The following is a 16,954-nucleotide window of genomic DNA, read 5'->3' on the forward strand; positions in this document are numbered from 1 at the left end:
GCTGAAGCCAAATCATTTAATGGAAGGATTTGTACTATAACTGAATAAAGCAATATTTTTTTTAGTAATTTTATACAAATATATATTTTCTGGTTATACTCCCCTTTTCCTTCATTCCTATCACTTGTATATTCTTCCTCCTTGAAGGTGTAGTTGATGAGCTTGTGTTATGATACGGAACTGAAAATGTTGTGTTATCTTTTATTCGTCTCTCCCATGTGTATATGTAATGAAAGAATCATGATTCGATTTAATTGAATAAAATTCTTAAATTGATAAATTTCTTTCTGATGCACAGTTGAGCATATAATACGGCAAGTTTGTAGAACACTTAAGTTAGTAAACTTTTTCTGGAGTTTTAAGATATTCAAACAGTTTCGTGTTTACTTTCCAAGGGAAATGCTTTCTCTCCCCCACTCCAGTATTGCTTAAAATCTTCTGGCATTTACAAACTAATTTTCATGGTTGCTCTCTGTTGCAGAAATTTGGTAAATATTTCGATTTCAAAGGAGTAAAATTTTACTTCACTACAGCTATATATTTTTAATCTAGAAACAATTTTTTGTTAATGAAAATGTCCTGCTAAATGTTGATAGCCTTACAAACAATTTTAGCTTTCTAAAATGGCATTTAACCCTACACCATAAAAACATGGTGCATAGCCAGAAACTGCTGTAAAAATTAAGGACTTTTAAGCACTTTAACCCCAAAAATTAAGTACCTTTGTATAAGTATGTATACGTAAACTGTATATTTTCTAAACATAGAATTTTTTTGTTTTATAATAATGCATAGTTTTTACTGAAAAAAAAAAAAAAAAAAAAAACTTCTTAAAAATTAATTTTAAATGCTTATTTTTTAAATTTTAATATTTATTTCTGTATTTGCACAACATTTACTATTCTAAAATTATGCCTTTTTGGATTCGACAAAAGCATAAAAATGATCATAAAAAAAACTATTATACCAAAAAAAAAAAAAAAAAAAAAAAAAAACCTAAGTCAACTTTTATAAGATTAAGAAATGTTGAAGAAGCTCTTTATTGTTAAAGTTATAATAAAATATCAGATAGATACAAATTTTGTATTTGATTTTTATATAAACAACAATTAAGATCCAACATGGTTGGGATGGAAAGCATAAATTTCTCTGCCTCATTTTATAACATAATTTTATTTGCAATCTTATAAACCTAAGAACTAAAGCATTCCTATAGCTATCATCATACGACTGGCAAAACTGTCATGAAACTGATGATAGAACCATACCATGTTCTAAATAAGTTTTTTTAAATCATTTTTTAATAGAAAGTAATAGCAGCGTTAACAAATGATCAGACTAAAAAGAAATATCTTATTGCCTCTTATTTCTAAAGTGCAGTAAAAATCTTTTTTGAACGTTTAATATTTAATGAAAACCTACTTTTTAATCTGTTAACAAACAGTCTTTAAAAAAAATTACAGAAGAAACGTTATATATATTTTACGAAGAAATGAAAATGCTTTAACAAGTCATGGTTTTCATAAATAAGGGAAACAAATCAGCCAGTCACTCCAAAACTTTCTCGCATATTGCCAGGAAATACCTTGTGTGGCATTGGCGTATAAGTTACGGAATATTAACACTAAGAATTTAACACATGAATTAAATATTTTTACAGATTCTATGACATGATCGTTATTAAGTGTTTTGGGACTGATCTCTGACATGCGATTGAAAGCATCCGAAAAGCGAATTCGGGTTTTAGACGCATTCTTTCCAATTGATTTAAACAAAAGCTCCACACAAAAATATATCAAATTTGGTATATAATTATGTAACTTTAAATCACTACATTTTTGAACTATCGCGTTTAGATATTTCTGAAAGTACAGACCGACATGCGGTGAACCCCTTGTTGGATTTGGCTCGAAAATTTAATAGATGTTTGTACCATAAATACTAAATCTGTGTACTAAATTTTAACTATATAGCTCTTTTCTTGCTTTCGTAGTCATCATGCTAATTTATATTCGAACAGTCGGATAGACAAAAAGATTTCCTTTGAACGGATATTGCTGAAAATTTGATCGAAATCTACAAGTTTGGTGTAACGATCGTATACCAAATTTCATCCATCTACCTCTAAGCGTTTTAGTGTTATCTTCTTCATAGAGTTTGTTTTCAAATTCATTCGTTAAAATTTTTAAGTTTAAATAAAAGCAAAGAAAGCAGTTTTTTTTTTTTTTTCATTTCTTTTACAATTTTACCAGCTGCAGAATTATGTGATTCAACAATTCGAAGAAACAATATCATTTTGAATTATATTATAATAAAAATCTTTGTCCCCCCCTGATCTGGGCGTCGTCCCGGAACCGTGACCACCGAGAGATTTCTCGGGGTCACGCTCGAAGATGGGTGTTCTTCCCTTGTGTTCTATTTGCGAGGAGTGTGAATACCATCTTCATATGAGCTAGAAGTCAGCCTTCTTTCGGGTGTTCAGGGGCCATTACCCTCAGAAGCTACAGCACCTCCTTTCCGTAGTAACGCGAACACATTACCAAAAATCTTTGTTATAAACGGTGTCCAAATCCAATTTCTCAGAAATTATTGTAAGAAAATTACATTCAACCAAACAAAATTATTATTCATTATTTATTTTTAAACCTTTAAAACGGTGTTAAAATAATTTTTATGCGATATGTTTTGATGAGTCGTTCTTAGTGTGCCACTAATGTCCAAAAGATAACTTCCGAAATTTCATGCTCGTAACTTCAATGGCTTTATGCTGGGCGTTGCTCAAGACAAGACTATGCATAAAGATTTCAGAGAAAAAATTTCTACAAAAGTTATAAAAAAATCATTATAAAATAATGGAATATAAATCTTGCAAAAAAACGTTTTTTATTCTTTAAAAAATATTTAATTGCCATTATTCAGCAGTCTATTTCCCCCCCTGTATTTTAATAAAAGGCAACGCACACTATTGAAGAAAAAGGGGGGGGGGCAAAAAAAGTCGGAAAGAAAGAAAAAAATCTTTAAAATCAATATGAGCTGGAATACTTCTTCCCTTTTGTTGGTATTCTTTTTTGATACATCCGGCAAACAAGCCTTCAGGACCATGATTTCGAATTATCATATTCATCTGATGGGGAAATAAAACAGAACGTAAAACTTTCTTCTTTACGAGAAAATTAAGGTGTTGAAAAATGGTTTTCAAATTTAACCACTTTTCATGATGTTACACACCAGTGAATAAGTCATCTCTCGCACATTTTGTTAAGCACAAAAATCTCATTTGACAAAGATTAATCTTAACCATAGCTTTGGAATAAAAACTAGTAAAATCTATAAGTAGTACCCTTCAGCTTAATAATAAATTAGTTGAGCCCTCCCCCCTTTACAATAAAAAAATCAATTTTAATAACCAATAGCATCAAAATAAAAATCTAGACTGACTGCCATGCAACTCTTCTTACATTGGATACATGCGAGTCTATTTGGATAGTTGGTTTAGATATCAGGTACAAATAAAATGATGTAGTTATGAAGCAACAAAAAAAAAAAAATCGAGGCATGATTCATTTACAAGATACTCTGATATTCAAGATCTACAAGTTCATTCATAAAATACTTAGTATTAAACTAAAATTGGTAACAATTCAATTATTCCTACAATGTTTCAAAATTTTCAAATTATATTTATTGATTTAATGTTCCAAGTTTCATTCACTATAAAATTTCAATGCAATTTGGATGCTTCTTTTTCATAATACATCAGTAACTTCTTTGTACAAAAATATTAATTCAACTTTTTGTATTTCCCTAATAAATTAGAAAAATCAATTCACTGATTTCTGCAAAAAGCCTAAAAATTTCTTAAAAAACATGTAAAATTTACAATCCTTGCATAATCTAGTATTCACTAAAGGAATAGTGACCTATTTTAAGATGCAAATTAACTTCTATAAGTAGGTATGTAAACTGATTTTTAAATGATTAAAATATCTTAAAGCATTATATTCATATTTTATTTTTGTGTTCTGAGAGTAAGGGACACAACTTAGTATTAACACTCTTCAAAAATTATACCACTTAGTGAATATAAGATGTAAAAGAATATATCACTTCATTTTTTAAATCCATGCAAAATTGTATTCAAAAATTCTATTGAAATGGGTATTAATTTCAGATACTTTACAAAAATATTTTCTAAGAAATTAATAAGCATAATGAAGTTATTTCCATACACATTGGATAACTGCATATTTAACTTTTGGCACTATTGTATAAACATCTAATATTACTATTGTAATATTTCATTATTATAACAATGTAGTTCTATTCAGCAGAACTTTCGTTTTTAAATGGGAAGGAACTTCTAACATATGCAGAATCATTTAATAAATTTTAGAAGAAAATTTTTTTGTTTCTTTTAAATTATTTTTTTTTTAACAAATCCCATCCCCAATTCATAATTCTTTCAGTGAGAAAGTGCAAAAAGATGCAATTGTTAATGACACAGATGAATGCATACTTTGAAATTTTCAATTTTGTCAAACACTAACTGAAGAATGAAAACAGTTCTGTTATGTTTCTGCTTACGGCATATTAAACAGCAAAGGATTCAAAAAGAATCTTCTTAGGTTTTCCCAATATATTTTAATGATGTGTATGACTGATGAACAAAACATAACTTCCATCCATAACATTTATTTACGGACAGTTTTTTTTAAATATTTTTTTTACAGATGATTAAGCTATGCTGCTGGCATTGGAGGCTATTCTTGGCCAGAGATCTGCACATTCTTTTGCAACTGGTCCTGTTATGGCAGACCCTGGAAATAAAAAAAAAGTGTTAAGAACTTGCATATATATTATTTTTCTAACTATTTGAAATCTATAAACAATGCATTTCAAAGTTACAAAGCATCTGGCTTCTTAATCTAACCATTTCAGGTGAAGTTACAATATCATATGAAACACACTTCTAAAATGTTACCTGTGCTAAATGCAAGGGAAATACTAGTTCTGAAGCTACATAATTTCCATTTTTTTTTATTATATATAATTCACCTTTTCTGCTTTGCTAAAATAAGTGTATTACTCCCCATATTCTTGGTTTTAATAAAAAAAAAAGTAAAGCATTGAAATTTAATTTCTTTATAATAATGAAAAATAAAGTTATCATTTGTAGAAAATCCAACATATCATTTCCCTGAAGATACAATTTATGCATTATTTTGATTGGTTAAACTTATTTATCTCAGAATTTTTATACTAAATAATAAAATTAAAAAATAAATTTTAAAATTTTAAAGCACAACTGAAAATATCTAAAAGATTCCAAATCAGAAGTATCTGAATAAAATGATATTTAACAATGCATGATTAAATAAGCAATATAATCTTGGTTCCTGTTTTTTACAATCATAACACATAAACTATTATAATAGACCCACGTCAAACCGTAATCAAATGAAGCTGATTTAAAAAATTGTTAATAAAATCTAATTGCTATGATTGCTCTAAGAAAAATTTACATTCTTATTAATAAAGTTAAATTTATGTTTCAATTGCTACGATTTTGTTACAGAATTTAATTGCATTACTATAATCTCTGAATTTAATGTTTTATCGCATTAGCATTAATCCAGTATATGCAGTAGATAACATACAAAAATAGCCTAAATCAGATAGATAAAAAGCTATTTTTTTTTTAAAAAATCTAAATTAAAATATATTAAACCACATAAACTACCATTTTACAATTTTTTAAACAAGAGACCTACCTTTCATTTCACCTTTGTTGTTTACTATAACCCCCGCATTGTCTTCAAAATATAAGAACATTCCGTCCTTCCTTCTATACGGTTTCCGTTGCCTGATAACCACAGCTGGCATTACTGAAAAAAATTTATTTCATCAAAAATTATGAATATACCAGCATCTTTAAAAGAGGATATTTTTTTAATTACAACTCAAATTTGTCACTGCAAATATGTTTAAACTACCTTCTCCTTAAAATGTTTTTTTTTTAAAACAAGTATGCCAAAATACCTATATGATTTACTTAACAAAATGCATTGCAAATTTCTTTTCATTTATAATTTAATATTAATTGATTACTTCCACTCTCTACCAAGTGTCAGTAATAATCAGGGTTGGCACTCAAGTCTGGGGAAAGAAATTCCTAGTGTGTATTTTCAAGATAAGAAGAAATATGCAAATAGCACTTCTTGTGCTAGTTATAATGTAATATAATTTTAAGACGTGGAAAAAGCAAGGAAAGGAAGCAGCAATTTAACATTATTTATAATAATAGCACATTAAAAGGTTTATATTTACATACAAAAAATCTCTATTACCTCGAAATTGGCAAGACAAAATTTATATAATAAAGAGAAGGGGAGGGACATTACCTCTCATACTCTTTAATTGTAAGTCACACAAATTAAAGATAGATAAAAATTGTTATAAGCAAATCATTTAATGTTTACTCAACAAGAAACATTACAAAGCAAGATTACTTTATTAATGTTCATCAATTTATATATTTGAGCATCAATTTCTACAAATTTTTCAGCTATCAGTTTCATGGAGCTTAACCAGAAATAAAGTATGACATTTTTGTATGGCCTATCATACATTTTTTTCTACCTATTTCAATTTCAATGATTATATATAAGAATAGGCTCAGCTCCAGTATACGGCCTTCGCTAAATTGGCGATAAACGGTCATTTCTGGCTGCCGTTATCAGCGTACGTCTTCTTTATGGTAACCTTAAACCTTATCTCTTAACCTTTCACCTTAACCTCTAATTTTAAATTTCATTCATTTCACACTGTACTATCCACTTGTATCAGTCGACGGCTGTTAGCTCCCGTCATTTCCCACATGGCCAGGTTGTATTTTTCCATTTTATTTATTTTTGCATTTTTATTTTTCTATTTTTACTCATGGCATCTGCTAATGTACAAATTCAGGATGTTGTTGAAAAATTTCAAAATGTTTTGCAGAAAAACGGGCTTGGATTTAGGGTTTCTAAGATGTCAGACAATAAAGTGAGGCCTATTTATGGAAATCCTGGAGTTGTTTGATTAAAACCCCAAATTGCCCTATTTGCAATGTTTTAATGCAGGTACGAACTAGAAATGATGTTTCGGATGGTTATAGCTTTGTTTATCGGAACAGTATAATTAGGGGTGAGTCACGGAAAATGTGTGGGAAGCAGGTAAGTTTGAGGTATGGTTCTTGGTTCAACAGCAGTAGGTTGACCATAGAAGAAATATTTTTGCTCACTTTTGAGATTGTTATAGGAACAAGGACAGGGGAAATAAAAGAGCAATACTTTTTCGGCAACAGTACCTTATCAGATTGGAGGCAGTTCATTAACAAACGAATTTTAGAGTATGTGGAGGAGAATTCAGAAAAAATTGGAGGTGTTGGAAAAATTGTGGAAGTGGATGAATCGAAATTCGGGAAGAGGAAATATAATAGAGGTCATCGAGTTGAGGGACAATGGGTTTTTGGTGGTGTGGAGAGAGGATCGGGACGTATGTTTCTTGTAGCTGTCCACGATAGGAAAGCTGAAACGTTAGTATCTTGCATAAAACGGTGGATTGAGCCGGGTACGATTATATATAGTGATTATTGGAAGGCTTATGACAGTTTAGGTGAGGAAGGATACGAACATTTAAAGGTGAACCACAGTTTACATTTTGTTCAGCCGGCAGATTTAGTGAATGGAATTCCGGCTGTCCACACAAACACTGTTGAAAGCCTGTGAAATATTGTCAAAATTACCTTGCCAATATATAATCGGCAAGGTGATTTCAAATTTTATTTGGCTATGTTTCTTTTTGAAAGATCTTGTCGAGATAAAAAGGTTCATGTTTTCAATAAATTCTTGGAAATTATCCGAGACATTCCTTGGGAGGAATACTCCATTAAAGTCTCTGATAAGTAACAAGGGAGGTCAATATGCAAAGTCTTATTTAAAAAATAATAAAATGACAGAAAATTATTAAATAAACTGTATTTTTATGTGTTTTTATAAAGAGCAGCTCACATATACAGCTATTAACTTTTATAAACTATGCTTTTAAAATTGAAAAAATATGAATCTTTCCATGAGAACATATTCAGCATAAAATTAAGAAATCATTTTAAAAAATCGGAGCAAAAAATAATTTCATTAAAAGGGGGGGGGGGGTTCGGGGGGGGGGGCAGCAGCACCCCCTGACTGTATTTTGTCAGTCTTAGAAATAAGCCTAACGTGGCTTCAAAACTTCCGGGTGAGAATCACAACATCCTAAACAAACATGCATTATTGGCGACTTCTTGGAGAAAAAAAAAAAAAAAAAAAAAAAAAAAAATGGTGCCAATAGGCCGTATACGGGAGCTGCTCCTAAGAATATTTCCAATATATCATTTAATGCATTAAAGAACAAATGTGACAAGTTTTAATGACCATAAAAATTTACTCGATCGGACATTCAATTTGGCATTTTCAAATTTGACATGTCATCCTTTCCTTTTATCCAACATCGACAGTGACTTGAACAGGCTGTCTTGTATGTTTGTCTTTTGACATGACTAGTAAGTGTGTTTTTCCCATATTACTTCGTCATCTGACTGCGGTTCAAAATTACGAGGTCCGTCCCAAAATAGCCCTAGTGTTGCTTCAAACGGGACGTTAATATAACTAAACTAAACTAATTCCCATATTACTTAGGCTTATTATTTTCATACAAAGCAAGCAGTGCACAACAAAACAATTTTAAGGAACTTCTAAAATCCCTTCAAGAAACAAAGTTTTTTATCCGTTCGATTCGTATTAAATACGGATTTTGAGCAGCTCATTGTTTTAAAAAAATTCTCTAAACTACTTTGAATAAGCTCAGTTTCTCAAATAAAAAAAAAAACCAATTCAATAAATTCCAAGCATGGTAAACTAAACACCACCAAGTAGTTTTTGAAGAATTAATGCCCCCCCCCACCGAGAAATGTATTCAATTCTTTCATGCAGTTACAGAAGTCTGCTTATTAGTTGCAATTCAGTAATTCCATGGAAAAAGAATAACTGTCCAGCAAATCGGACAGTTGTTCCGACTGGACTGATCTGTACAGAAAGAAAAAGCGAGTTTCCAGATGGTTTTGTTTTGGGAAACTATTACTGCGATTTGCAATTTTTAGAGTTATTCCCCTCCATCTAAAAAATGCCCAATAAGCTTAAAATTCATTGTGTTTTCTCATTAGTGGGGCAACCCTGAATAAAATTCTACTAGATGAAAAGACAAACTTTTCTTAATACTAAGTGGGTTTGTAAGCAGAATTTATTTTAAGCCTTTTCTGAAGCTATATCTTTACAAACATCTCTAAAAGTTATTTAATACAAAACATTTTATTTAAAAAAATGTGAAAATTAAATAATCAAGTGGAAGTAGACAAAATAATTCATTTACAATATAGAAATATTGATATAAAAAACTGCAAAATATTCCATTAATTAAACAGTGAAGCTATTTGTATATAATCATTAATTTAAATGGCAATTAAACCATTGATTCCTTACGTAAGTTAAAACACCCACTCTCAAAATAACTGACATGATTAAACTGGTACTATTAATTTATAAGTGACAAGGACTAATTTATACAACGATTATATTTCCGAAATTCAGATACAACACAGATTGGGTGGAGAGAGAACTTCATAAACTGAACTATGTCAAACAATAATTATTAATAAATGAATGAATGAAAAAAAGTGAATAAATATACATATAAAAATATTATAAAATTACTACTTTAAAGATAACTAACCAACATCAAGAATAACAAAATCTACATTTCTGAGAAAATTCATCATGTCTAGAAATTAGAATATTGAAACAGCCAAAAAATCACTTGTGTTAAATTCACTTTATCAGAAATTTACTGGTTTTAAAAGCAGTTACTGAAATTATAATCTCCTTTATATTTATTCAATTTCAACTTTTTAAAAATTATATGAATTTAAAATTATTTGCTATCAAATTAAATACTTGATGAATGAACAGCTATAAAAAAATATAAGCATACCCTTTTTCCTTAATTCTGGTTTGCCTTTCTTTACTGTAGCAACAATCATGTCACCTGCACCAGCAGCAGGTAATCTGTTAAGTCGACCTTTGATTCCATTAACAGCAATTATGTACAAATTTTTTGCACCTGTAAAGAAAACATAAGGAAATTAATGTTAACTTTATTAAAGAAATAATTGTCATTAGCTATATAACAAAAAAGAAATAACATGAAACAAGAACAGCACACCATCATAACTACTATGATCGTTTAACTTTAAGTAAGATATATTTACTCAGCAATCAATTCTTACAAGACCATGCATAAGCAGAAACCGTACAGCATTACTTCATTGAGACAAGAACTTACTCTTGTCTGCTCCGTCAGAGCATATGCAATTTTCCATCTGTGCATGCAGGACTTATTAGAATTTTGTAACTAAGTGTAACCCCAACTTTAGAGACAAAAACTGGCTGTTGTCCATTTTTATCACATGTGCAAACATCTTTAAAGGGACTTAACCCCTATAGGGTTAAATGGACACAAATTAAAAAAATGTCTGTAAACAAACTCAAGTTTTAAAACTCAAAAGATTGTAGGAAAAATACAATTGGTTTCTTTTTTAATTTAGCCTGGGCAATTTTATATTGTTTTTTTAGTATTAATTTTATATTAAAAATGCCTTGATTTACTGTCTAAAATAAGGAATTTTTTTTGAAATTTTATCAAAATCGATCACTTGCTTTCTTACAATATCCATGAAGTTTTAATAATGAAGTTAATAGTAATGAGGTCATAATTCTTTTGATTATTACAGGGGTGTTTGTGGGACCCCAAAAAATCCCCTGAAACTTTTACGGACTTACTACCTACATTTTGGAGTTTCGAGAAGGGGGGGGGGGGGGAAATGAAAAATTACGATTATGAAGTATTGAATGACCTCATTATAAAAGTTCAATGAATTACTTTTTTTGCAAAATTAAGACCTTTGAACCCAGGTCACGTGATCGCACATCTGGTTGAACGAAGTCACTCCCTTTTTTTTCTGCCGCGCCTACTTGCCGAAAAGAATCCAGAAGAGAATGTCCGAGACCCTTGGGAATGAGTCATAACTCGCAATAAGGAAAGAACAAAAAAGAAGTTTTTTCCCCCTTTTCACGCATTATCACTGCCTTTGGAGAAAGAAAGGAAAAGTTTTCACCACACACACTGACCTTGCGTTTTCTACTTTCAAAGCAAACAAAATTACCCAGATCAAAATAAATAATTCATTATTATTCCTACTTCCTTTTGAACGACGATCCCCGGAATTTCCGGGTATCGAAGTTCAAAATCCCCGGAATTCCGGGGTTTCCCCGGAGCACAAACACCCCTGTGATTAACTCAGAACCAATTCCAATTAATTTAAGAATGAATCAAAGAGGTTTATCTCGGGGAGGGGGTCTTTAGAAAAGACCTCCCATATTTGAAACCAAGTTTTTGCAATTTTTTCCTGGAAATTTCTATATTTATATAGCCATAATTGTTTCATTAAAATTTTTTTGTAATTATTATTATTATTGTATTCTGAATTGAAAATAATAAAAAAATGCCAAAAAGATATCAAAGATATACTTTGTGCAGTTCAAAAAAAAAAAAAGAAAAAAGAGTAAAACGTGCAATGTGCTATTGTTTGTTAGACAAATAATGAGTTTTTTTTTTTTTTTGCTTTCTATTTGTTATTTATCAATTCAAACTTAATTGTAAATATATTTTTCAAGTATTTTAGACAGTTGTTATTCTTAATTGATATTTCATATTAAATTGCAATGGTTCCTATATTATTTGTATATATATATACGATGATTTAGAAATTTCATAATATGTCCAAATTGTATTTTTAATATTTCAAATTACCTAAAACATTTTATTAACCTAAGATATTTATAATTACTGCTATTATCATAAGAAATTTGCAAAATTATTTGGAAAAATTTTCTAGCAGAGATTACTTTAGATGGGAGGTGTCCTCAAACCCCCTGTGAAAGGAAGGATATTAAAAAAAATTTTATTTGCAAAATCTATGTCTATACAATCTATTAATCACACTGATTGGGTTTTTTCATCATATTTCAAAAATTTTAATGACTAGCCTCTGAAAGGATTAGAGCAAACCTATCTTCATTTTATAAAAACACCCATTTTTTAAAAATTTTATATTCTCACACCTACCAATCAAATCATTTATTAAAAAACATACCATATAAATTAACACTCAATAAAAATACTTGACATATTTTTAAAAAATATAAAAATAAAAGTAAAAATTTCTTTAAAAAACAAAAAATTAAGTATCAAGTCAATACAAACAAAATAAAATTCTTTAACTTAAATTTAAAATACATAAAAAAATTATCAAATAAAGTATTAATATCTAGTTATCAAAGAAAGCATTTGAAGTGTAATAGATTAACTCAAATCATTATTTGAAAACCATAATGATCTGTCTGAATCTATATTAATGTACCTTCTCCGTGAACTCGAAATCAACACAAGATGAAGTGATGCCCGGAGAAGGAAATATGCATTTTAAACAACAAATATTCTGAAATCAACAATTATTAATTTAATAAATACTTTGAATGTAATAGATCAACTCAAATTATTACTAGAAAATAAGCTATCTAGAATATTTTTCCACACTCTTCATATAATTAACTCCACATTAATATTTATATTTTCCATGAATTAATTAATTTGCAAACCTTAACAGGTTTAGAAAAATCAGCTTGTAATAAATATTTGAGTTAATCATATTTCAATATAAAAATGAAGAAACTTGAAAAATTATGTAAGATATACATAAAATTTGTATTCTTCAAAAACTGAAAATAAAGATTGAATGAAGTCTGTTTAAAATTCAATATTTGATTTTTTTTAATTAATATTTTTAGGCACGAATTTCTTTTGGATCATTGAAATTTATCAAAATGAAAGCAAGAACAAAATTATATGGACAGCTTCTAAAGCTGAAATAACTAGGAATCCATAGAAAATTAAAAGATATATCGGTATAGACAAGCTATTATCTGGTTAACAATATTCTAGATCAGATTCAAATTTTTCTAGTGAAAGTTCTGGTAGAAATCTTATGCCCAGCGTCAGTGCTTAAAAACTTGTATGCAGAACACTTTGCTTTAAATGTTACTTTATATTTAGAACAAAAGGCTGGAATTCTATAAAATAAAAGCATATACGAAACAAATATATCTTGTATAGTATGTATAAACTACGTAATATAAATGTTATTTTCAAAAATAATCATTAAAAAACCAGACAAAACAAATAGCGATCTATTGGGAGAAAAATATTGCAAAATACAAAAAGAAAATAGTAGAAATAACTAAAAAAGTAGAATTCAGCTCTACAATCTAGCACAAAAAAAGTATATATAACATTAAGTTTATGATCCTTCATCTAATTTTTTTATTCATGTTAGCTTTATTTTCACCTTATATTTGTAAATTTAAACAAAGTTTCAGTTGCTAGAAGTCAAAACAAAAGCTTGGATTTTCCATTTGATGATGATGGTAACCAAAAAAACGGGGGATGTTTTCAATTCAGCTCAGTTTTGAAGATAGTGGTATCCTAACATTTGTAACAGTATTTTTTAGAGAGAAATTCTGAAAATTTTAGTGTAAAACTGAAAAAATTCTGAAAATTTTAGGAAAAAATAGTCAAGAGAAGTGTTGCTATTTATATCACTTAATTTCATAATTTGATTTAGCAACAAGCAAATATATATACCTCTGCTAGAGATGTACCATTTTCAGTTAGAAAAATTGTTTTTAGAAGTTCAATTGAAGATCTTTTTCTGTAATTCTAAAATTATTTATCTGCTCAGTTAAAATAAGCTAAAAGAAGCATTAATCTTTGTGTCATGAGTACAACTGATCATTTATATCATAGAAAATTTTATTTTTATTATAAAAAAATGTAAGATTTGTTTTTTTAGTATAAGATTTTATTAAGGAAGTTCTTAACTAAAAATATAGACAAATTGTTCATATTGCAAAAATGTATTCTTTCACAAAATAAATATATTTTATTTCAGCTTAAAATTTTTTATTTAAGAATTATGAATCAGATGTAATACAGTATACTGAATGTGTTTACATTAATTCCAAACCATATAGAATAATAGAAAATAAGATTAACTTTGGGACTGACGCCTAAAACCATTTCCGTCATGAATTTAGATCAAATATAACATAATATAAAGAATGCAAAATTCTATTAATATTTCTAAGCAAAAAGCTTAAAACCACATCTAATTTCATCTTGTCAAAGTGTTACAGATTTACTCAGAGCATTACAAAGTCTGCCATGTCTGTCTGAATCTGTCATGATATACCTCTTCCGTGAACTCTACTTCAACACATGTTAGAAGTGATGCCCGGAAAAGGCCGAACTCTTGGTGCAATCAAATATATGATTAAAATGGTATGGTATCATTAGAATTTGTATATTAGGTAGTCATATATATTCAGATTTGCTAGCCTTATAGTTACAACACTCTCCATCATACAACTCATTTACTTAGAGATGCCAAACAACTCATATGTATGAAAAGAAGTATCATTATTAACAGTATACTACATTAATTACACTTTTGAAATTTACTTCATATAAGATAAATAAAAAAAACAATCTTTACTGATATGGTCTGAATATCATTAAATAATACAAAAATGAAAGAACTACCCACATAATTATAATCAACTAGTAAATCTCAAAAACCTTATAAAATTGTTCCTACTTTAAAAAGCTGTATATAAATATATACAGTCCGGTGAAAGAGGGCTTTATGTTGCATTAATGCGGCAACAGAACATTTTCTACATGCACTACTGTTTGAATAATGCTTTTATATAATTATTAATTTTGCAAATTACAAGATTTTATATAATTAATTTTAAAAAATATTTCAAGAAAGCTTCATTTAAGATCAATGTATGTCCCTACCTTCTCTACGGGAATGCATAACAAGTAATCAATCAATGTAGAGAGAAAGGTTTTTATATAGCATTAATGCGGCAACAGAGTATTAAAACATACACTGCTGTTTGAATAATGCAGTACAAGTTTTCAGAACCACAATATTTATTCTTAAGAAATTTCATGAAATAAACTAGAATATTGATACGAAATTTAAGTATATTTAATTGTAAGATATAAGCAGTACAACCAGGACCTTTACTGAAAGAAATTTGGGAATTGTAATACTCAAATATTTTTATTTGGAGCGGGATTTGAGAGTCACCATCAACAAATGAATGCATCAGTTCTTAACAGTAATAAAATTAAGATTAGAAATTCAGGAGCATTAAAACATTCAATTAATACATTACAATCCACATTAATATTGAAGTATTTTTACTATCATATCTAATATAAATACCATATAGAAGTTCATTACTAAACTTATAATACAAAATAAAAAGTTAACATCAAAAAAAGTACCTGTATTGTCAGCACAATTTATAACAGCTCCAACAGGTAGACCCAAAGAAATTCTGAATTTGGCACCTGCGGTACCACCACGTCCTAAAATTCATAAGAGAAAATTAGCGGATTCGTAAGGGAAACATTTACATTGAATAATACAAGTGGCCAGTTAACATTCTACGCTCTTCAAAAGAAAATCAATAAAAATCTAAACTTTTCAAAGAAAAATAGCATAGCTTATTGTTTCATATTAAAAATTCAAATATTTCACAAAAGTTGAACAATTTATATTAAGAAATTAAGCTTTTATTTGAAAACATTAAAATGGATCTAATAAGACTAATTCTACACTACGTGTATATTTTTTCGCGATTTACAATAGCAGCATCAAAAATAATATTATACATTTAAGCAATGAAACAAGTTATATCATCACAACTAAATTATAAACTACATTGATTCATACAAATTATGGATTAAAGAGATTGATTTACGTACCTCTTTTAGACATTTTTGTTAAATTTTGTTACCCTATGGATGCCGCAGCGTGTTGAGATCTCAGCTTAATGACGGAGTGTTGCCACAAATTTTTTTGTACATGGTAATTCTTGATATCCATCCATTCTTCCATTACGAGGTTGAACTTCTATTGTATCCATTTAATTGTCATGATTTTTTTTCCCTCCAATTTCCAGAATGGATTATTAATGTGATTTAAATTGAAAAATTATTATAGAATGAAATTTAGGTTTAAAGAATGAAGTGAAAACAAGTTTAAATTTAGTTTAATGGAATATATTCTTCACTCTGGAAACATTAATTTAGGTTTATGATTAACAGCTTTGAAATCAAAAATAAAAGGTAAATTTCTAGTATGTAATGCCAAATTTTCATTTTTAATTAGCAGTGTAGTTTCAAAAGAATCATAGAAATAAAATGTCATAATAGAAAGCTTCTTCTAGATGAAAAGTGAGAATCTACGGAAAAAAAAATTACTGATATTAAGTAGTGTTCTTCTATCCTTTCTTAAGTTTGAACTAAATGCTTCCAATTGCAAAAATCATTGTATTAAATAAAGCCTTGTTTTTTTTTTTTTTTTTTTTGCTACCTTAAATGAATCCTATATTTTCATAATTGAATGCAGAACTGTCTGAAGGATATATAAATCTTGAAACTCAAATTGAGATATCAGCCTACATAAATAGACAATGTTTTCAAGATGAAAAAAAAAAAAAAAATCTTGATTGTCGAAACCCTAGTTATATACTCATAAAAATATTAATTAACTAATTATTAAATTTACAAGAAAAAAGCACATTCTGTTGATATTAAAAAATAAATAGAAAAAACTAATGCACTGGAAATTCCTAAATTTATCAGTGGTTGGCAAAAATCCGCTAAATTTTATCATCGCTCTCAT

At 28.6% G+C, this 16,954-nt stretch overlaps 1 protein-coding gene across 1 annotated transcript; it reads right to left on the reverse strand.

Moving 5' to 3' along the window:
- Window positions 1–4,676: 4,676 nt before the first annotated feature.
- Window positions 4,677–16,162, reverse strand: LOC129987910 (60S ribosomal protein L23). The gene is made up of 5 exons (XM_056095905.1): window positions 16,033–16,162; window positions 15,550–15,633; window positions 10,066–10,194; window positions 5,772–5,885; window positions 4,677–4,817 (listed from the first exon to the last, which is right to left on the reverse strand). The coding sequence occupies exons 1-5, from the start codon at window positions 16,043–16,045 to the stop codon at window positions 4,735–4,737; spliced, it is 423 nt and encodes a 140-aa protein (XP_055951880.1). The 5' UTR covers window positions 16,046–16,162; the 3' UTR covers window positions 4,677–4,734.
- Between the last annotated feature and the right edge of the window lie 792 nt (window positions 16,163–16,954).

Source organism: Argiope bruennichi, chromosome 10, assembly GCF_947563725.1.
Source record: "Argiope bruennichi chromosome 10, qqArgBrue1.1, whole genome shotgun sequence".
NCBI classification, from domain to species: domain Eukaryota; kingdom Metazoa; phylum Arthropoda; class Arachnida; order Araneae; family Araneidae; genus Argiope; species Argiope bruennichi.

What these genes read in the sequence shown, in the direction of transcription:
- LOC129987910 (XM_056095905.1), bottom strand. An exon ending in AAATTGTGCTGACAATACAG is followed by an intron (nt 10,195 to 15,549) that starts GTACTTTTTTTG and finishes TTTTCTTTACAG; the next exon opens with GTGCAAAAAATTTGTACATA. An exon ending in CAACAAAGGTGAAATGAAAG is followed by an intron (nt 4,818 to 5,771) that starts GTAGGTCTCTTG and finishes TTTTATTTCCAG; the next exon opens with GGTCTGCCATAACAGGACCA.